Raw genomic sequence first — 22,516 nt, forward strand, 5'->3', positions numbered from 1 at the left:
ACAATCAGTAAACTGAACTGCACCACATAAAAATTCCCATGACTGCATGTGGTAGCATTTTGCAGCATGTGAAGTTTTTTTTTAATGATCTGCCCCCTCCCCCAATTATGGCCTCTCATGAAACCCCAGAAAGGGAGGATGCTCCAGATCCTTGGAACAATTTCCAAGAAGGAAGATACATTAGTTTATTGTATTTTAATAAATTTCAAAAGCTAATATGGCATAAACCAAAAATAGGAACCTGTGGAACTCTAGGTTAGGATTTTTCTTCATGGAAACCTAGGCTTTGTTAAGAACTTGATGGGACTTGGTAAGACATTAAAACAGTGGTGGGTTTCAAATTTTTTTAGAACCTCTTCTGTAGGTGTGGCCTGCTTTGTGGGAGTGGCATGCCAGCCATGTGACTGAGTGGGAGTGGCTTGGCAGTCATGTGACTGGGTAGGCGTGGCCAACGTGTAAAATGTGGTGAAACTCACTTAACAACGCTCTTGCTTAGCAATCAAAATGTTGGCCTCAGAAACTCTGGCATTTGAAGCACGCAAGTCTTAAAGCTGTCAAGTTACAAGACCCTTTAGAAAAAAAGCCTAGGGATGTTCAAACTTGACAGCTTTAAGACTTTAAGGTTTAGATAGGAATCTTAGAGGTGGGCAGGGCGATTGGTGAGCCAGCCAATCAGTGAGCGGCGGGCGGGGCAAGAGTAGTGCGGACGGGCGGGGGGAGGGAGCTGGAACCGGTTCTAAATGGCACCGTAGATTTGTAGAACCTCTTCTATAGAAGAGGTTAGAACTGGCAGGAACCCACCCCTGCACTAAAAGCAAACAAAAAAAATCACTTTGAAGAGCCTTGCTCACGGTTGCAGAACTGCAACTGCCAGCAGCCCCACCTATACAATGATAAATAATGTTACAGTTGATGTTCACTTGAAAGCAATATCTACAGTGCCACACTTTCCTTTATACTTTTAATAATATATATTATCCTGGGATGCATACCTTTGATTAAGTATGGAAGGAATCAGAACAGTATATTTTGAGGTAGTAAAATACAAAAAGATATAATTACGCTTCTTGATGGTGGCCACTCTTAGCGGACTGTTAAAAGAGAAGCAGCTGACCAAACATTTATATCTGCAGATAATGGAGGGTAAATGACCAACTGGCTCCAATATCATTGCATGAACTAATAGTAACATTGCATTTTCTTATTCTCTTCTTCCAAGTGCTTCTCAGAAGTTAAAGTACTTAGAGCAGGCATGTCCAAAGTCCGGCCCGTGGGCCATTTGCGGCCCGGGCGGTGGTTTAATGCGGCCCTCTAACAGCCCTCCCTGCTCTGTGTAAATGCGGCCCTCCCACGGCCCTCCCTTCTGATTGAGGGCGGCAAGCAGAAGACTGTCTGCCACAGGAGGGAGGGCGGTGAGAGGGCCCCATCGGAAGCTGGCTGGGGAATTCTGGGGCTTGAAGTTCACAGGACTTAAAGTCGCCAAGGTTGAGAAACTCTGTCCTACAGCAAAGGTACCTGTCATCCACAGGCCAGCCTAAAAACAGGCAAGGCGACTTGCTTGTAAACTGGTCGGGCCACATTCATACCAAAGAAAAGGGGGAAACTTCTGTCTCCCTTGGGGGGGGGGGGAGAGAAAGGGTGCCTTTTGAGGAAACGAGAGACCAAGCCTCACAGGTATCGCCAAAGAACGCGCGCCGTAGCCTTCGCAACACAGGCTGCAAAATGGGCAAACTACCAGGTGGCGCAGGTGCAGTACATGAAGCACGGGGCCAAGGGATACTTGTAGCTTCTCCGCCGGGCTCGGAGAGGTCTGGCAGGCGAAAAGCAAGGAACCTTCCCCCAAGGTGGGTTGGTTTTTTGTTTTTGTTTTTTTTAAGAAAGGAAGGAGGAAATATTCAGCCACGCATTAACTTCTCTGCTTAAAGAGACCAAAGAAAAAAGAAAAAAGAGGGGATGGCCCATTAAAGCTCACATGAGCTGCTATAAACAAATATTGGAAGGTTTTTAAAGGGTATCAATAAACGTACGTGTGTGTGCGCTCGCATATTTGCCGCGTCTAAATTTTGGGGAAGTTTATTAACATCTTAGCGATGTAGAGAATGAAAGAGAGGTGCGGGTGAGAAGGAATTGAAGGGGGTAACTCAAGTTCCCGGTTTCTTTCCTTGGGCACAACAACAAAACTCACATATTTTGCTTCCGCTTTAACAAAATAATGATTCATTGGGAAAATGGGGCATAAATCTTCATTTTGGATGCAATTAAAGTGTTGATTTGCCTTTGTACCAGACCGAGCCTATTTGCTGCAGTACAGATCTCTGTTTCACCCTTCACATTAGTGCAGGTAAGTTTTTTTTTAATTTATTTAAAATACATTGTGAAAACTCAGCTGTCAGTTGATCTTAATGTTATGAAATGAAAAGTATGCCATTTGCAATTAACTTGGCATAAAATAATTCATTTGCATTTAATTGTAATTGTTCAAAGAATGTTCGGAAAAATGTTCGGCCCTCCAGCATGTTCACTTCATCCAATCTGGCCCTCTTTGAAAAAAGTTTGGACACCCCTGACTTAGAGGTTTATCTTATAGGCTAGGCTGCAAGCCATCTCTTTTCCCTACATGTGCAGAAAAATAAAATATTCAAACCATGTCACTCACACATGCATGTACAATGGCAAACAAAAGATCATTTCAGTCAGTGGTCACCAACCAGTGGTCCATGGTGGTCCATGAGAAAATGTTGGTGGTCCGCAGAAAAATTATTTGCATTTTTTATATTGCCCTAAATACTATTTATCTTTTTAAAAAATTCATATTAGTGGTCCACGGGATTTAAAATTGTGAATTTAGTGGTTCCCGAGGTCTCTGATTTAGGTTATGACTTATCAAAAGTCTGCAAAGGAAGCCATGCAAACTACTATAAATGTTCAATATGTGAGTCTTACAAGGATGTGTAAAGAAAAAAACAGGCAAGGATTCAGGATCAACTCATGTAAAAAGCAATAGGATACCTGCTGTGGTGTTACCTGCAGCAACCCAGAATATTTTGTAAAATCACCTGAAGTCAGAATTTAAAATCTCTTGAGGAAGACATGCCTATCCTGCAAAAGTAATAGATAATCTCACATGGTCTTTAGGAGAAGCCAATTTATCAAGAGAGAAGAGGCATTAGTTAGAGCCAAAGATTACCAACTGATATTGGGCTAGGTAGTCTGATGTAGGTTTTTTAAGTTATTTCATTAGTTAATGGTCAACATTTTGATCTGCTCATAAGAAAAAAAAAAACACAGTAGATGAGCTGACTTGACACGGCCAGGATATCTGTATCTGCAGAATCACAGCAAACAACTGAACATCCAGATACAAATTTTATTTTCTTTCCCCATAATGCAGATCCAAAATGACTTTTGAGTTTGTTTCAGATCCTCAATGTGTCATTATATATGCTAAAGTTACAGACTTATATACATCACCCGTAAAAGAAGCAGGGTAAGGATCTTCCATCTTTTTCCCTGGCAGGATGAAGCAGTTATGGAATGATCATCAGCAAAATGACATGTATCTATATAAAGTAGAGACTATTAATATCTCTAATTATTAATTTCAAAATATATTTTTAGATTTAGACAGTCTTTAGAAAGACTGTCAGAATGCATTAAAATTTTAAGGCTATTTAAAATTTCATCTGTTGTATGAAAATTAATTAATGCATAAAGCAGTTAATGATGGAATCCCATAGACAGCCCTGCTGCATCCAGTAAGATTTTTTTTTCTTTTCAAACAAATATATGATTTCACAAAATTGGCATGAAAAAAATGAAATGATGAAAACGAATTTTGTCTAACTGCTGCTACAGGTCTTATAAAAATTTTAAAAAATAAAATAAAAAAGTTTGAGTAAATAATATATTCAAAAGTTTTATATACTACTTTTCCCCTAAGAGCTCAGGATGGCACACACAGCACCCTCTTATCTGATGTTATTTGGAATAAAACTGGACTGAAGACATTCAGTGATCTTCCACCAACAAAGGTGAGTGTGTACCCCATTTGGACCCCGTTAACTACAGTACTGAGTGTTATATCCAGGTTACTACTCTGCTATGAAATCTTGGTCAATCTGGCTAGTTGCTTATTGTTCATGTTTCCTGTCTTTGGCAGAAATAAGAATGATAGGAAAAAGCCTGGGGGGAGAAAAAATATAAAAAAATAAATTGCACGTGCATATAAGGAAACTATCTATCCCAAAGCATTCACTAGAACCTCTACAGATTATACATTACTTAAAGCCTATTGTCTTCTGGCGCAGACAGAAGAGGGCTTGCTTTTTGTTTTGTGTTCCTCAGGGCTGTTCCAGTGTAAAGGAAATGCAATAATGCTCAATCAGTTCCTACTAGCTTATTATGTCAAATACAAAATATATGTCCATTAAGTTTAAAATTTCTTTTAAAGAGTCTCTTAAAAAGGAGGCATGATCAAGCTGCTTTTGAAGAAAATTAACTGTAACTCTGGAGTAGAAATTAAGTATACTTTGATGGTTAGCATCACCTCCTGGACAAAGTATTCAAACAAATGAAGAACTCTATGCATTCCTACATTAAACTGATTCTCCATTTAGCATAGAAGAACACAAACTTACAGGTAGTCCTAGACTTACAAACACAGTTGAGGCCAAAATTTCTGTTGCTAAATAAGACATTTGTTTTGCTACATTTCGTGACTTTTCCTGCTACACTTGTTAAGTGAATCACTGAAGGTGTTAAGTTAGCAACATGGTTGTTAAGTGAACCTGGGTCCTCCATCGACTTTGCTTATCCGAAGCTTGCAAAAGGTGATCACATGACCAACCGTCATAAATATGAATCAGTTGTCAAGTGTCTGAATTTTGATCACCTGACCATGGGGATACTGAAACTGTCATTTGTGAAAAATGGTTGTACTTTTTTTCAGTGCTGTTGTAACTTTGAATGGTGGCTAAATGAACTGCTGTAAGTAGAGGGCTACTTGTACATCCCTGACATTCAGCCATTTTGCTGTTAAATTTTAATGGTGTGATCTCAGATGCTGTTAAGCCACAAATTCCATTAGTCAGACTATACTATTATTTGCAAGAAATTGCTAGTTTATTTAGAAATTCTAAAGCTCCTTGATTTAATATTGTTATTGTACACATAATCCGGAACAAGCAAGTGCACAATTAGCTGATCTTGCTATTTGGGATCAGCTATATAAACCAGGATGAATCTATCTGTGATTGGTATAACAAACCAACATTCCTTGCTTATTTCCTCTAATAAGTCAGAATCATAAACTAAACCCTAATCATTATGATTTGACATAAGATAACAAAGGTGGGATTCTAATTCAGCTGCATCTTAGCACAAAAAATGAACCAAATTGTCTAGGTTGTATATCTACTTCCAGTACCAGAAGGAATCAAATGATAGCAGCAGAATAGTGGCATCAGCACACTTGATAATTCTAGCTACTGCATCCAAATGTAGCCAAATTAGAAGATTATTGACAGGAAAGGCTAGAAAACCCCAGCATCACTTAGGCTGTTATTACACAGAAAAGCCACACAACCAATTATAGTACATCCTCCTTCCTTGTGTGCTTAGGGAGAAGGCTTCACTGACCATTTTAAGCACAATGGGTTTTTTTAAGGGATATGCACTATGCACTTTTTCAGAAATTGTTATAAAAACATTAAGAGCTCCCCATGTGAACAGAGACTATAGGAGAAGTGATGCAACCCTGACACTCTCTGTGTGTCTTGGACTCAGAGCTCCCCTCCGAGAAGGCACCAATTAAATTGCTCTGATGGAGGTATGAGACAAGGAGACCTCGATGAATGCTGGCACTCAGCCCAGAGGCCAAGAAGGAGGGGAGGAGAATCTTCCTGGCAGATTATTCCTAGAAAGAGCTCTGTGTGTGACGAATGATGGACTGGGGAACAGAAGAATTCATGTTTGCTGTATTCGCCCCTCCCATCTTCTATTAACCATCCTCTCTAAAGCAAAACTACATTTGCTTCTACGTCTCCACAACACCATCAGCGTTAATCCAGCCCACAAGTGCCATAGCCTCACGCCATCCTACTGACCCCAGGCACCCAGTGACAAGGGCCTCTGAAATGTCAGGCAAAACAAGGCAGCCTTTAATAAACGCCACACTGTCTTTTTCTCTGAACTGAAAGGCTGATAGATGGAAGCTAATTGTACTCAACAGATGAGCCAACTTGAGGCATTAACTGTTGCTTTCACTCATTCAGAGATGGGGGAGAAGCCAGCTCCTTCAACTGTCCCATTAACATTACCATGTATAGCATCTCAGTTCACAATAAGACTGTCTTTGGAAGCTAACAGATGTGTACACGTGATTCTTTCCTCTCTCCCACCTTCACTAAAATGGAAAGTTTTGTCATTCAGTTCAAATCACTGCTCCAGCGAGTATGGGGAGGTTGGTCAGAAAATAAGAAAAATAAAATATATTCCTAATGACTCATTAAAATAATTTATTCTATAAAGCAAAAAGAAAATGCTGTCTGGCTAAATTGAATTTTTTTAATTATGTGTTTGGAATACTTGCACAATCATAGAAACAACAACAATAACAACAACAAAAACCCCAGGCCTTTAATTTCCCCTATTCTCATGACTTCTTCATATGCACAGCTTTTTTACCACTGTTTGTACATTCTATCTGACCACAAAATAAAAACAAAACATGAAGAAGTTACAGAAAGCATTATGAAATCAGCCATCAATGTTATAAGTCTTTTTTGTTTAAGTTTGAAAATAAACAAACATACATTTGATGCTTCTGGAGAAAAGATTAATAGCTGATTTAAATGTTAGCCTGAAAGAAGCATTAAATTATTCCATATGGGCATTGATGCCATCTAACTGATTCATTTACAAAGCCTCAGTGCACGGCTATACAATTTCCTCTTCCTCAAAGCAGAAATCAACCAAGCTGCAAAGATGTAAAGCAGGTGTAGGTAATACAATATCCACAGGCATTGCGGGCTGCTATCACACTGGCATCTACTCAGACTCCCTGTCACACCAGATTTTAATTCATTAAGAAACTTTAAATTTGAGCAACTCGACGGAAAACTGGCATGTTGGAAAACAAGATGCCAGGCTTTAGACTAATCTTGATTTACAAGAAGATCTCTGGATTCAAAACAGCCCGTAAGTAATTCTTTTAAGTGCAAAAATAGAGGATAATTGCAGATTAGAGCCTTATTTTAAATGTGCCCAGAAAGAAGTCTAGGCTAAGGTGGTAGAGAACATTTTAAGGGACACTAGAAGGAGAAACTTAATCCATTTTTATTTTGGTAAACATAATTTGTGATTGCTCATGCTAGCTCTGGTAATCAGCTTCCAAACCTCTCTTCCAAACCCACAAATTGCTCTCTCAAAATTCCAAATCCTTGGCACAAAAAAGCCCACCTCAATCCCACGAGTTTTGCAGACAACAAATGACACGTCAGTTGTAACTGCCATCATATGAAATCATTTAGAGTAGTTTCCATATGGTCATGTCTGTAATTCAGAGGCCAGTTTTGAGTTCCATCATGAAATCATTTAGAACGCAAATCCCATCCTCTTTCTTCTACAACTGGATTTGTTAAATACATTTCTGTATTCTGTATTTGAATAAAATAAATAAATATCAAGAGCATCCAAATATGCTCTGTGGAAAGCTCCTCCACTACTACCACATCATAGAAAACCAAAGATAAATAATATTTCTTAGTTACGGCATCTCTCTTAGTGGTGAACTCCAGGACAGCAAAGTTTTCCAGTCATCCTTTGTGCTTCCTGTTTTCTAGCAGGGATTTTAAAATAGTTTCTCTTTCTTTTTTGCTATTTAATTTCCAATTTATGAAAATTTAAAATTAAACATTATGTTCTGGGGAAAAGAAATCCTGTAAAAATATCCATCAAACCATGATTTTAAAAATACAACTAAACATTTTAAACATTTTTATTCAGAAAAATGAATAGAAGGAATCCAAGTTAAGTTTAAATAATTCAAATGTACTATATGCTTTAGGAAACAAGTATTCTAGATATATTTACAACTTTAGGAATAATGAATTTTTAATAGGTACGTAAGTTATTACCATACTTGCATCCCAGCATTGACACATATATTCCAAAGAGGCCCATTGGGTTGAGAAATTTCGTCCTTTATAAATCGACACACATACACACACACACACACACACACACACACACACACAACACACACAGAGTTATATATAACTTAGATCTGGCACAGAAAAACATTTTTACTTAAACATTATTTAGTTAAAATTAGTGGAATTTTATACCAGTATCATTTACTTTTACCCTCTAAATGCTTTTGGATACTGATATAATTCGAGTGCCTTTGCTGCTATTATGAACAAGTCCTAGGACGGTGTCTGAAGAAGCCAAATAAAAAATATATTGGGAAATTGTGATTGGAAGAAAGGATTCCCCCCACTGAAGATGTGCATGAATGAATGGGTATCTTACATTCTTCGTGAATGGGTATCTTACATTCATTGATAAGAATAGAGAAACTATTGAAAACAAAGCAAAAAGCAATAAATGTAAGATGTAAATCAGAGTTTCTCCATTGTAACAACTTTAAGATGCGTGGACTGATTCAGACATACAAATCTAACTGGGTTATTATGAAGATAAAAATGAGGGTACAGCCCATATATGTCACATATGCTCCTCAGAGAATGCAAAAATAATCAATTAACCATGTTTGCAAAAATCAGGCCAAATGATATAGAGGAAAAGAGATAGCATTTGTGCAAAACCAAATTCATTTGCTTTGATTTAAAAACTGAATTGAAGAAACAAAAAACACGATCCATGTAAGGGCTTGCAAAAAACTTGATATGCTCAGACCTGTTGCACAGAATTGGAAACAAAGTCAGTGAAAAGCTAGAAGCTGGCATACCTCCTATGTTCAACATTTTTGATAACTGCAATATTAACCACATTCTGTAAGGAAACAGATGATTGTATGATTAGCTACAAAGCATCAACAGCCAACAGTCACTGAGGGGCCCCTCACTGTCAACCTTGTCTTTTCTTCCAACTTTAAGTAAATGTGAATTCTTGGCCACAAAGCAGAAAATTAAGACACCTTGGCCCGATTCATAGGTGCCGTGGCTTTGCTTCAAACAGTAAAAACGCTGCAATGGTTATTCATAGCTTTGGAAACAAAAATGCTCTTGACATGAGTGCCGGGTGAATTCTTCATGCCCTAATCCATTTGAAAATTAAACAAGAAATATTGACTCCTCTTTTTTAGGTGGAAAAGATGCCTCCTCATGCTCCATATTTTGGGAAAGGAAACAGGGCTGAATAAGAGGGGGGGGGGGCAATCTAATTGAAGGTCCTATGGCAAAATGTGACTACCATCCCGCAATCACATTCATCATGGAGGAAAAAAAGCTATCCTGCTGAGCAGAAAGATTGCCTGGGAGCAAACTGGGAGACAACAGCTGGTTGAGATGTATTTAAGTGGCTTAAACCTGGCAGCCATCCAGAGAACTTCAGAGAAAATAGGAAATGAGATGCAGGAGAAGAAGAAAAAATTAGAGGCTCCTCAAATAATTTTGCTGAGTATAATTACAGTATTTGTATGCATATAAAAGAGAATGAAAAAGCAGAGAAAGAGGGAAAACCCACTAAGTAGTAATTCTGAAGGCTTCTGAATTGTGTGTCAAGGTTAAAAAAGAAAAAAACTTCCCTCCCATAACCCAATGTTTCGAATCATTATGTGTTGGGTAGGACTACCAGATTTGGGCTGCAAAAATATTGATGACACTAGATGGCAACAACACTTACATCTTTTGGATATATTGTTTTGCTGCTATCTAGGGTTGTCTGAAGTTTTGCAGTCCAAATTTAACAACCGTAGCCAGTTTATTCATACTTGCAGCCTGCCAAAAACAGGCATTTCTTATTTGGCCCTTCATGGTTCAAGGGAAATAATCAGGAAGCTCTAGTAATGAAAGTCAAGGGAACACAGGAAAAATGGGACTAATATTAAACATAAAGGAAACCAAACTAATGACAACAGATACAATAACAAGCTTTTAAACAGGCAATGAAGATACTGAAGAAGTAGACAGCCTTTTAGAATAAACAGTAAAGCAAGGATAGCTAGAGAGAGCTTGGAAAAGATTCTTAAATGCTGTGATATATTTACCATGATTGGACTCATGCAAGCAAAATTGGGGTTTAAAGAGGCAGAATACAGAAAGAACATGGATGTTTTTGAATTCTGACATTGGAGAAGACTTCCAGGAATATCATGTATAGCCAAGAGTGGCCATATTTTTATAAAGAAATCCATATGTTGAAACTGGTAAGCAAATAGTGCGAGCTATAAGTTCTCCACCTGTGAGGTTTCACTGGTGCTCGGGGTCCTTACCATCTGCAAGGACCGGGGGGAGGCTTGCTTCTCCGGGGACCCTCGCAAGGGTGCATGCCATAGCATGGGGGCACCTGGCTCAAAAACAACTCGACACCATGAAGTCCTCAAGGTGGGGTGCACCACAGATTGCTCCGTCCTACCCCCTTTTATTAGCAAGCTTAGACAAAGAAGTAACATTCTATTGGTCAAAGAGCCAAGCATATGCATAGATAACTACTGCCACATATACAGAAACATGATACTGCACCTAGCTTCTTCATGGTCACCTGATTTACAGGAAATCTTGTAAATATTCAGGAATGGGAAAGCGAAACTTATCTTGTACTTGGGCCTAGCTTCAATCCAGGCCAGTGATCGCTACATATCCTCTGTTTTTATTTTCTTAAAGCAATTCAAAACCAGGGGCTTTCGATGCCTCCAGAGTGCAGGTCTGAGGTAGCAGGCTGAGACCCTTCGGTTCCAACCTACCGCTCTCACCAAACACCTCTTTGGCATCCAGTTCCCCCTCTAAGTCGCTCTCATTATCAAGGAAATTTAAAAGCGGTTGTTTGACATCATCACCTGAATGTTTAACCACATGACTAAGAAATTGAACCGTTTTACGTGTTTCAGCAACATTGTCATCCAAATTTTGTAAGCGATTCTTTAAAAATTTAAGCAATCTTCCCAGCACACATGGTCCTATTGTACAAACAAAAAGGAGAAATATTACGGGGCCTATGATGGCAGAAAGTAAAGTAGTCAACCAAGGGGAAAGAGTAAACAGACCTTGATACCAACTATGTGTTGCTTGCCTTTCCCTTTCTCGTTCTTTAAGGCGTTTGCTCAATTCTGCCATGGAGTCAAGTACAATACCTGAGCTGTCTGTATAAAAGCAACACTCTTCTTTTAGGGCAACACATAATCCCCCGCTTTTCAAAAACAAAAGATCTAACCCACGTCTGTTTTGCAAGACAACTTCAGAAAGAGAGGTCAAAGAGTCTTGGAGGGCCACAATGGATGTTTCTATGCGCTGGAGGTCAGCATCAACGTCAGTGCTAAGGCGGCGAATTTGCTGATCGTTAACCACGAGACCAGCAATTCCAGTGGCAGCTCCTGCTGCCCCCAGGCCCAAAAGGACCGACAAAGTGAGTGCTGTAACGATCTCTTGTTTGGCTTTCAAAAAATAGTGAGAGGGGGCCATGACATCAATAAATTGAGAGTTAGAAAAAACAGATATCTTAGGCAACAAGTGGACCTGAATATAAAAGAAACGTTGTTGTTGAAGAATGTCTCCTTGGACACAGGCAGTGGCTCCTGTAGAGCAAGCCCAAATGGAGCCATTGGTGGGAATAAAAAAGTGTCCTTGAAAATAATCAGAAAAATCAGCAGTGGGGTTGGAAGAAAACAAAGTCACCCAACCCCCATGAATACCAGATGACTGGACAGAAGAAGACATCCGAGATTTAGGCAAATAAATCATACATTGATGATATAAATCTGTAGAAGCATTAATGCAATATTGTAAATAATTAGAGGGAACATAGCCTATGCAACAACCCTGACCAATAATAGAAGAAACAGTGATAGAAGAATTACTCCAACGACATGTGGTATCTGAAGTAGCATTTACAAAGGGGAAGGGTGAGCCAACGGCCTCATAAAATGGTGGTTGGGAAGAAAGGCACATCCAACACTCCGGATCAGCATTAGGAAAGGCATGACTGTTATTAAGAGCAAAATAGGAGGAGGAAATAAGAGACAATAAAGCTTATTACTTAAAAATATACAGTTAACTACTTTAGCACATGTTACATTTTCAGGAACTGCTACTATCAATATATTACAAAACAATTGCATCAGGGGGAGGATCATAAGCAATTAATCCTCAATGAAAGATAGTCTTATAATTCGAACCAATAAAATGTTGAATTACTGCAGACAAAATTCAAACAGGATCCAAACATGTAGAAAACAAATGTTTCATGTACAGTTCAAGTCAGTGTGTGTAATGTTAGTTGCACCCATAGATTTTTATTGCAGTCACTGTTCAAATGAGTTTTTTGGTGAGATGACAAAACAAGTAAACATAAACAAATGATGACTAATGATGACTAAGAACTTGGCAAAAATGGCAGCACATAAGTTGTTGTGTCGTTGTTTCAACACTGCTTTGGTGGTTTTTGGTTTTTCATATCACTGGACAGCTGTTTTGGCAAGATCGTACTGGCCACTGTGCTGTCTGTAAAGTCATCTTGGTCATCTCTGGAACTGGATTTGGGAACTGGTACGACAATATTCTTGTCTAGACAAACATCACGTACTAGAATCCATAAAAATCTGTAAAAACAAGCACAGCATATCCTCGTCCCCCTTGCGGGGGAGGCAAACAAACTTTTTAAATCTATTATGTTACCTATGCCAAATTAGCCAAATTGGGGTACACCAAATTGTTAGGTACCCAAAATCCCTCCTTTTTTATTTGTTTGAGAAAACAGTCCTTAAAGGACCAATTAACACGTTCCACAATGGCTTAACCTGTGGAATTATAAGGAAAAAAAAACCCAAAAATTTAAAACAATGTTTCAATTAATACAAAATTACAAAAAGGCCAATGAAAAATAGGCCAGGCCATTGTCAGTCTTTAAAAAATTTTTTGGCAAAGGCAGTAAAGGCTGAAAAAAGATGAGAAAATGTGGCCAAAAATTAAAAATAAATAATACAATAATAATACAATAGTAGAGTTGGAAGGGACCTTGGAGGTCTTTTAGTCCAACCCCCTAACTAAAAAAAATGAATTTACTTTTAAGGAGCCAAAAAAAAAAGGAAACATAGGTGACATCCATTTGCCATAGTGATTAAAGGCCAAATCAAAAAAATTAACTTCCTTGTCCCCAGAGGGGGATGCCCCAAAACACTGGGGGCAAAATAAAACAATTTGTTTGGCCTGGTTGAGTGGCATATGGCAAAATTGTGCTAGTCCCCAGGCATTTTGATAAAAAATTATCAAAAAAATAAATCTGAAGAAAAAACATAGTTTTTTTTAAAAAAAATACCTTATAAAATTAAAAATAAATTGACACACATAATGAAAGTCAGAAATATAGTTAAAAAGCTTGTTAAAAAAAATGTGAAAAGTTAAAATAACAACAGACAATTTTTAGTGTTGCAAGAACAGTATTGCAAGGTAGGAAACTTTCATGAGAGTCCTTATGCCCCCCAAAAAAACAGTCTTATAAAAGCAAAAATCAAAAACAATAGACAAGCAAGAAAGTCATTAAAACGGAGCCTTTTTATCTTTAAAAAAAAACATCAAAAGAATTAACTAACAAATTACGCAAACCACGAATGGAATGCTCAAAATCTCATTAATCTTTTCAACTGTGGCAAGGGCACGAAAAAGAGAAAAAATAAATCAAATAAAAAACTTTAGATAGCGGCAAACAAAGACGGACAAATCCAAACAAAAATTCCCCAATAGCTGCCATAAATTAATTAGCAAAATAACTCCGTGTTCATTTAAACAAAGAAAAATTTGGAGCAAAAAAAATTTATAACATTTCATGCAGTTATGCTTTACTGGAACAATCTGCAATTCATACAATACAATACAATAACAGAGTTGGAAGGGACCCTAGAGGTCCACCAGTTCAATTCCCCTGCCCAGGCAGGAAACCCTATACCATTTCAGACAAATAACCATCCAACATCCTCTCAAAGACCTTCAATGTTGGGGCATTCACAACCCCTGGAAACAAGCCGTTCCACTGACCAACTGCTCTAACTGTTAGGAAATCTTTCCCTAGCTCCAAGCCATCTCTCTCCTTCACCAATAAACTAAACATACCCAGTTCCTGCAACAATTCCTCACATGCTCTAGTCTCCAGTCTCTCAACCACCTTCGTTACCCTTCTCTGCACTCCTTTCAATAAAAAATCACTTCTTTATTTTTTTAAAAGCCAATTAGGTTATAATCATATCTACCATATCAAAATCATTCTCAAAACCAATAATTACTCTCTAGCATTTAAACATAACATTTGCCTTTGCTAATTTCACCAACAATTGCATTTGAGCCTCAAAATTATCTCTTTGTTGTTTTCCTACAATATATTAAACCGATACAGGCTCTTTTAAAGAAAAAGGGAGGAGGTGTGTGTGGGGGGAGGAAACATTTCAAAAGAAAAAAATGTGGGGGGGGGGAAACAACAAGCAAAAGCCAACACAAAGTCTTTCTAAAGAGGGAAAAGTGTGTGAGTGTGTGTGTGTGTGAAACAACAGACATCCCGAAGAGGGGGAGGTGGGGGGAGAGGGAACAGAAACCAGCAGAAACTTTTTTTAAAAGAAAAGAAAGGGGGGTAAAAGACAAACACACAAACTTTTCTTGGGAACAGGGAAAGGAAAAATAAAAAAAAGCAATCCTTTAAACTAATTATTTCATAATCTTGTGGAATAAATTTAGGTGGAGAGGCAGAAAACATGTTTATTCCCCTCCTCTTTTGCTAATCGTTTCTCTAACCATGGAGGAGCTGAAAAATTAACATCTCCATGAGGAGTTAAAAGGCCAATTAAAGATCATTTTGGAGAAAGAATTTTTTTTAAGGAAGTTTTGGAAAGGGGGTAGATAGTAGTGCCGTTGACTTTTTGCAAGCAATTTGCCTTCTCCACCAAGGTAAGAAGCTCGCCCCTATGCACTGACGAAGCCTTGGAAAGTGAAGTCCCCATACTTACGATGATCAATCCTTTGCCAGGTGCGTAAGACGGGGGGGTGGAGGCGACGCAGACCTAGACAGGAATCACGTCGGGGTCACCAATTGTGAGGTTTCACTGGTGCTCGGGGTCCTTACCATCTGCAAGGACCGGGGGGGAGGCTTGCTTCTCCGGGGACCCTCGCAAGGGTGCATGCCATAGCATGGGGGCACCTGGCTCAAAAACAACTCGACACCATGAAGTCCTCAAGGTGAGGTGCACCACAGATTGCTCCGTCCTACCCCCTTTTATTAGCAAGCTTAGACAAAGAAGTAACATTCTATTGGTCAAAGAGCCAAGCATATGCATAGATAACTACTGCCACATATACAGAAACATGATACTGCACATAGCTTCTTCATGGTCACCTGATTTACAGGAAATCTTGTAAATATTCAGGAATGGGAAAGCGAAACTTATCTTGTACTTGGGCCTAGCTTCAATCCAGGCCAGTGATCGCTACATCCACCCCTGTCTTAAACTTGTGGTAAAAAGCTCTACTTCAAGTGTTTATACCTGACAAAATAAATAGTCACCCAGAAGTCTTTTATGTACTGGTTTCTCAGTTATAGAACATTCTTTTCATTCTACTTTTTGCTTTTTTTCTCCAAACTGAAGATAGACACTTAGTGCCTTCCCATCCCCTTCTTTACTTTTTTTCTGGATTTGTCATTTCTCTTTACTTTCTGCTTCTGTTATGAAAAATCCAGACTATTCATCTCTTTTGGAGAGCCTTCAAGGTAACTCTCAAAGCAACCCAGCAGCCACTGCTGATCTCAGATATAGTCTCTAAAATCCATGGATATTTGATCCACAATTAGAAAAAATATAATATTAAACAATTCAAATGAATACTACTGTGATCTAACTGCATGAAACAACATGTAGCTTGCTCTACACATGGCTTGTTGGTGATGTCATTGGTCAGCTATGACTCAAGCCCGTTCTGAACAAAGAAGCCAACGATGCTAAGTGGAAAATTCTCTCTACAGATATATTTGGACAAAGGTCTTGAAGGAATAAACAGTGCCAACAATTACTTACAGGGAAAAACAGGAAGGAATTGCTTTCTTTATGTCATACTTATTTTATCAAATAGCAACTTAGAAATAAAACACAAGCAACTAAAAGGAAATGGCAGGGTTATAAGACTTTACTTAATATGATACTGCTATTTTTGAACTTGAAAGTCAGAAATGGTTATGTGGTGAGGAAGAAAAAAAAGAATTATCAATAAAAACAGAGTGCCAATCTCTATTCTCTGTTTATTAAAGTAATTTGAGTATCCTAACTCAGTTTTTACACAGTATTTATTCTCCTCATGCTCATTTTCATAGATGGCTTCACTATAAACAGAAGGAAGCTCCTACCTAAAGTAACAATTAAGATTTAATTGGACATTTTACCAGTTTTGTTTCTATTCTACAACTACAACAAATTCACTTTCCCAAATACATCCCTTTCAGAGGTGTGGAAATAAACATTTGAGGGTGATAAATATGGGGAAACTGAAGCATAATGTAAACTAAGATAAGAAAAAAGAAGAAGAAATTTGCAACCAGCTAACAAGGTATTGTAGTCCAACAATCCTAATTCATGTTTGGGAAGACACCTCTATTTTAACACTCTCTACTCTAACATAACATCATGCATATAATACTTCCATATCATTGGAAACCTCAGCCATCTCAGTCTACCAGTGTAATAATTTGAGAACCTTTCTACTGTATACTGATACCTGTCCAAAACCAGAATTTAGCCTATACCATGATCATAGCAGATGCTGATTTGCAGCAAAATGCCACCATACCCCATGACTTAAATTGAAGGAAGAAGATTTTGAATAAGGATCAAATTAAAGTTTAAAAACAAAAAAAGCACATAATTATTAAAATCAATGCTAATTATATTTTAATCAACATACACTGTCCAAAAGATTTCTCATTAGTCTGGCATGCAATTTTAAAAGTTCCTCATCACAGTTCCTCATTAAGTGTTTACCAACTTGGGAAAGACACACAATTCTGATTGTTTGAGAACTGGGAGTCTTAGCACAAGGATATTTTTTACATACTATAGCATAATGTAAAATATGCTACAATATTTTACCTTTACAAAATCCAATGTTTATATCAAATGATTTCTTTCTACAGAAGGGCACTTTATTCTAAAATCAGTGTTTTGAGTTCTTACTTATGTCATTTATTTATTCATCTAATTTACAGAACTGCCCAACACACAAGCAAGTGATACCGGGCAACATAGAACAAAATACAAACAATAAATATTTAAAATCATTATCATTTTCTAATATTAAAAAAATTATAAAGAAGGTTTAACAGGAATAATCCAATAATGTTCCTTCAGATTTATTTTATGATACTAGTTTCAATTTAATGTCTTTAAAGCAGGAGTCCCCAACCCCCGGTCCATGGACCGGCACCAGTTCACAGCATGCCAGCAACCGGGTTGCGCAAACAAACAAAACCCGATCGCCAGGATGCAGGCAGGACACAAAACCACACCCCTTCTGGTCCACAGCAAAACCTTTTCCCATGGAACTGGTCCAAAAGGTTGGGGGCCACTGCTTTAGAGGACATCAGACTGGGAAATGCTATCCTATATGAATACAGAAACCACTGATGTCGGGGGGGGGGGGGCATGTAAAATCATCAACTTATTTTCAAACTAGTGTTTCCTATTAAAATGATATCTTGGTGTTACTTAAAAAAAACCACCAGTTACAAAGACCACATGTGTAACCACCCAATGCTACATAATTCTTTAGTTATACTTAAACACTATCCATGCTTGGTGATCCAATACTATCCTTGTCAACCAACATAATTAAAGTACAATTTTGTAAGTTTTTACAAAATAAACACTTCCTCTAACCAAGATAATATAAAAATGGTAAACCCGAAACTCAACCATGATCATTCTGTCAGATATTTTCCCCAAGAAAGATTTACAGTAACTGGTAGTCCTCAACTTATAACCAGAAGGGAGTCCAAAATTTCCATTGCTAAGCAAGGCAGTTGTTGAGTGAGTTTTGCCCTGTTTCATGAACTTTTTGGCTTAGTTGTTAAGTAAATTACTGCGGTAATTAAGCAAATCTGGCTTCCACCATTGACTTTGCTTGTCAAAAGTCAGAAGAAATCAGTGGAAAGGTTACAAATCATGATCATATGGCCCCTGGGAGAGTGCAACTGTCATAGATACATGCCTGTTGCCAAGTGCCCAAATTTTGATCACATGACTATGAGGATTCTACAACGGTCGAAAGTGTGAAAACCAATCGTCACTTTTTTCAATGCTGTTGTAACTTTAAACGGTCACTAAATGAATGGTTGTAAGTCAAGGACTACCTGTATTTATGTATTATGTTGCTTTATTATTGATAAATTTTAAATTGCTGATTGCGAGCTGGCCAGAGTTTGATATAAGATGGGCAGCCAAATAAATGTTTGAAATATTTAAATATTTTAAATAAATAAATCACTGCTGTGCCATGCCTTTTCTGGCTGCAAACCAAACAAGCTGATGGCCAGGTTTACCTGAGCATTCGTCGTTTAAGACCTGCAAAATACCATCTTGCAGTTGCTTATCATCAAAAGCCTCCTCATTCATTCTAAAATACCATCCCTCCTGTAACAAGTGCCACTGATGAAGTCATTCAACAGGTGTGGAAAAATACTTAATTTTGTTTTCATCCAAACCTCTCCTTACATATGCGTTTTCAGTTTGGCTTCTTTTAACTATCTTTCATTTTTTTAAAAATTGAATATATAACCATCTATATTGTACTGTTCATTCTACAGAACTGGTATGGTGATTGACAGCAAAAATGCTTTAAGATTGATGAGAAAGGGAAAGAGACCATAACTATATTAAATAAATAATAAAAAGCATCCTGCTCTACTACCACTGAAAGCTCCATTCGATGTATAGCTTTCCGTTGCTCTTCTGAAAGATTGTTGATGTATACAAGTTCCACCAATTCGTTGTTTTTTTTCCATAGGCAGCAGATACCAATTGAAAACTGCCGATAATTAAATTTAACCAAGACCCCCAACACTTAGCTCAAGACCTCATTGATTGATAGAGTGCACAACTAATAAAAAGTCCAGAACAATTGTATTTTAATTAGCCATGGGCATTCTGAAGAGATTAAAATGGCACAGCCAGCCTGAGGTTTATTAGTTCAAGCCTTCCTGACAGTGTGCCAGAACAAAATAATACTATTTTCCAAGTGGAACAGTAACTCTAATAATTGCTTGTGGCAAAGACTAGATTGTTATTTTATCATATCTGACGGCTCCATTTTTATTCACAATCTGGATTTTAAAAAAGGAGTCATAATTAAATTTAGTACTGTCATTTTATTTATAAATGGATCAGTCATTCCATAACAAATACATTCACACACAATGTGCAATTAGAAAAGCAAATCCCTAACTCATATAAAAGCATCAGAAAACTGAAGACAAAACAAACAATACCGTGAATCTAAAAATGTGCACAGAAATAAAAATGCAATTGATGCGGTGACTCAGTGGCTAAGATGCTGAGCTTGTTGATCAGAAAGGGCAGCAGTTTGGCAGTTTGGATTCCTAGCGCTGCGTAACGGAGTGGGCTCCCATTACTTGTCCCAGCTTCTGCCAACCTAGCACTTCGAAAGCATGTAAAAATGCTAGAAAAATAGGAACCATTTTTGGTGGGAAGGTAACAGCGCCTTCGGTGTTTAGTCACGCTGGTCACACGACCACAGAGACAGCGCTGGCTTCGGACAGCGCTGGCTCTTCGGCTTTGAAACAGAGATGACCACTTCCCCCTAGAGTCAGGAATGACTATCACATATGTGCGGGGGGAACCTTTACCTTTATTTTAAAAATGCAATTAAGTTTCAGGAATGAAAAGATCTAAGAAAAAACGGGTTACTTTGTACCAAGAAAAAATAATTCTCAAGAATACCTCTCTGCAAACTATATTCCAAAACTGGATGTTCAGCATACACGGGTACTCCAACTAAATTTAGTTACTTGGGTACAACTATATAAAAAGAATGTGCCTTTGTATACTTCCAAACATGTGGAAGAAATGATTCAAATCTCTCTGAAGTGGAGCTCTTCAGTACATTTCATTAAGTAGCTGCCACTTCCCTGACTTAGAAAATCCACATATTAATAACAAATCTTGCTCTCAAACTAATAGTGCCCCCTTTTAAAGGTTTTTAAAAAGTTAGGCTACTTTAACGACTAACAGAGATTTGCTAAGCTTGTTTGAGCTCCAAAGCTCTCCTTCCAAATCATCTCTGAAGGTTGCACACAGGGTTATTCAAAGGCTGCTGCCTGCTTTCATCATTTGGATGAAATAGACCATTGGCTTACCTGAAGGGTCCTTTTCTGTGCACCGCGGGAGAGTCCAAGCAATGGGTTGTTTCAGTCTGGTTGCCCTGGGACTGAGAAACTTTTTTTTTCTTGACCACGCCTCCTGGTGTGGCTACTCCTCCAGAAAATTTTGAAGATCTGGAACCGCGAGGATGTAGCGGAAGCATCCAAGAACACATTTCCATTGACATGTCGGTTGTGAATCCCTGGATGGGACTCCAGAGCGGGTTGGACTCGCCCGTGGTGCACAGAAAAGGACCCTTCAGGTAAGCCAATGGTCTTTTTCCTGTGCACCACTTGGAGAGTCCAAGCAATGGGACATACCCAAGTTACTGTCCATCTGGGTGGGCAGAAGTATCGTCCCGGGATTCGGTCGAAGACACAACCACCTGGAGCACCCTCCTGCCGAAGGAGGCCTCAGCCAATGCAAACACGTCCAGCTTGTAGTTTTTGACGAAAGGAGACGGTGAGGACCACATAGCCACTCTGCAGATATCTAAATCGAGGCCTGGGTGGCCCAGGCTGCAGACATGGCCGTACTCCTTGTGGAGTGGGCTGTGATGCGACTAGGCACCGACCTGGATTGACTTTCATAGGCAGAAGCGATGCAGGCCCGAATCCACCTGCCTACCGTCGAGGAAGAGACCTTCTTGCCCAAGGAGCCTGGCTGGAATGAAATGAACAGGGCCTCCGACCTACAGAACTCGGAGGTCCGTGTGACGTAGACCTTCAGTGCCCTTCTGACGTCCAGCTTGTGCCAGGTGCGCTCGCTCGGGTGCGAGGGACGCGGGCAAAAATCCAGCAGAATGACTTCCTGCGCCCTGTGGAACCACGTATTGATCTTAGGGACAAAGGCCGGATCCAGTCGCAGGACCACCCTGTCGGGGTGTATAATGCACAGGTCCTGACGTATGGACAGGGCTGCCAGTTCTGAGATGCGCCTGGCGGATGTTATGGCAATGAGGAAGGCCGTCTTCAGGGTAAGATGGCGAAGAGAAGCAGTACGCAGGGGCTCAAAAGGTGGAGAAGTGAGGGCTTGTAGTACCACTGACAGTTGCCATGTGGGATATCGGTGGACCGTGGGGTGATGCAGGTTGGAGGCGCCCTTGAGAAACCAGCGTACCCTAGGCATTCTGCTGAGAGGCAGATCTGGATCGCCCGACCAGACCGTTGAGAGAGCCGCCACCTGGCGGCGGAGCGTGTTTGGGATAAGGCCCTTGTCGAGGGCTTCTTGCAGAAAATCCAGCACACGGGGCACGGGGGCCGTGACCGAGTCAAGTCGTGAAATCTCACACCACTTGGCGAACGTAGGCCACGAGGAGTCATAAATCCTGGTCGTTGAGGGGCGCCTGGCGGCTTGAATGGTGCACACCACCTGCTCCGACAATCCTTCACCCCTTAACAGGTCCCCTTCAAGTGCTAGGCGGCCAGTTGAAGCCACTGGGGCTCTGGGTGGACAACGGCCCCCTGGCTGAGGGAGAGCTGATCCAGGGGAATCCACCACGTGGGGGGGGAGACCGAAGGCTGACGAGGTCTGCGAACCACGATCTCCGGGGCCAATGAGGGGCCACAAGGATTACTTCCACCCTTTCCGCGATGATCTTGTTGAGGACCTGCGGGAGGAGAGGAAGAGGAGGGAACGCATACAGCAGACCCCAGGGCCAGCTGCAGCGAAGAGCATCCGTCCCCTCTGCCCCTGGTGTATGGAAGCGGGAGAAGAAACGTTGGAGCTGAGCGTTGTCCTTGGAGGCAAAGAGGTCGACTGATGGAGCGCCAAACCTGCGGGACAACTGGCGGAACAATGCAGGACCCAACTTCCACTCCGCAGGGTCTATGGTGGTCCTGCTTAGCCAGTCCGGCTGGGTGTTATCCACTCCGGAGATGTGGTCGGACCGGAGAGACGCCAGATGATGCTCCGCCCAGCGGCCCAGGGTCTCTG

At 39.7% G+C, this 22,516-nt stretch overlaps 1 protein-coding gene across 5 annotated transcripts in view; it reads right to left on the reverse strand.

Annotated features, from left to right (window-relative positions):
• Positions 1-22,516, reverse strand: part of BICD2 (BICD cargo adaptor 2) — a 105,550-nt gene that overhangs the window by 38,062 nt on the left and 44,972 nt on the right. The window contains exon 1 of one of the 5 annotated variants that reach the window (XM_081938380.1): positions 15,170-15,304. The exons of 3 other annotated variants lie outside the window; for them this stretch is intronic. Coding sequence is in view for 1 of the 2 variants with exons in the window: in XM_081938379.1 (XP_081794505.1) it covers positions 10,457-10,666 (210 nt within the window). In the remaining variant the exon portion in view is untranslated. Of the gene's footprint in view, positions 1-10,456; positions 12,548-15,169; positions 15,305-22,516 lie in introns of those variants that run through there. One more of the 5 variants, XM_081938379.1, reaches the window with a different exon arrangement.

This window comes from Natrix helvetica (assembly GCF_964273705.1).
Source record: "Natrix helvetica genome assembly, chromosome: 1".
In the NCBI taxonomy this organism is placed as follows: domain Eukaryota; kingdom Metazoa; phylum Chordata; class Lepidosauria; order Squamata; family Natricidae; genus Natrix; species Natrix helvetica.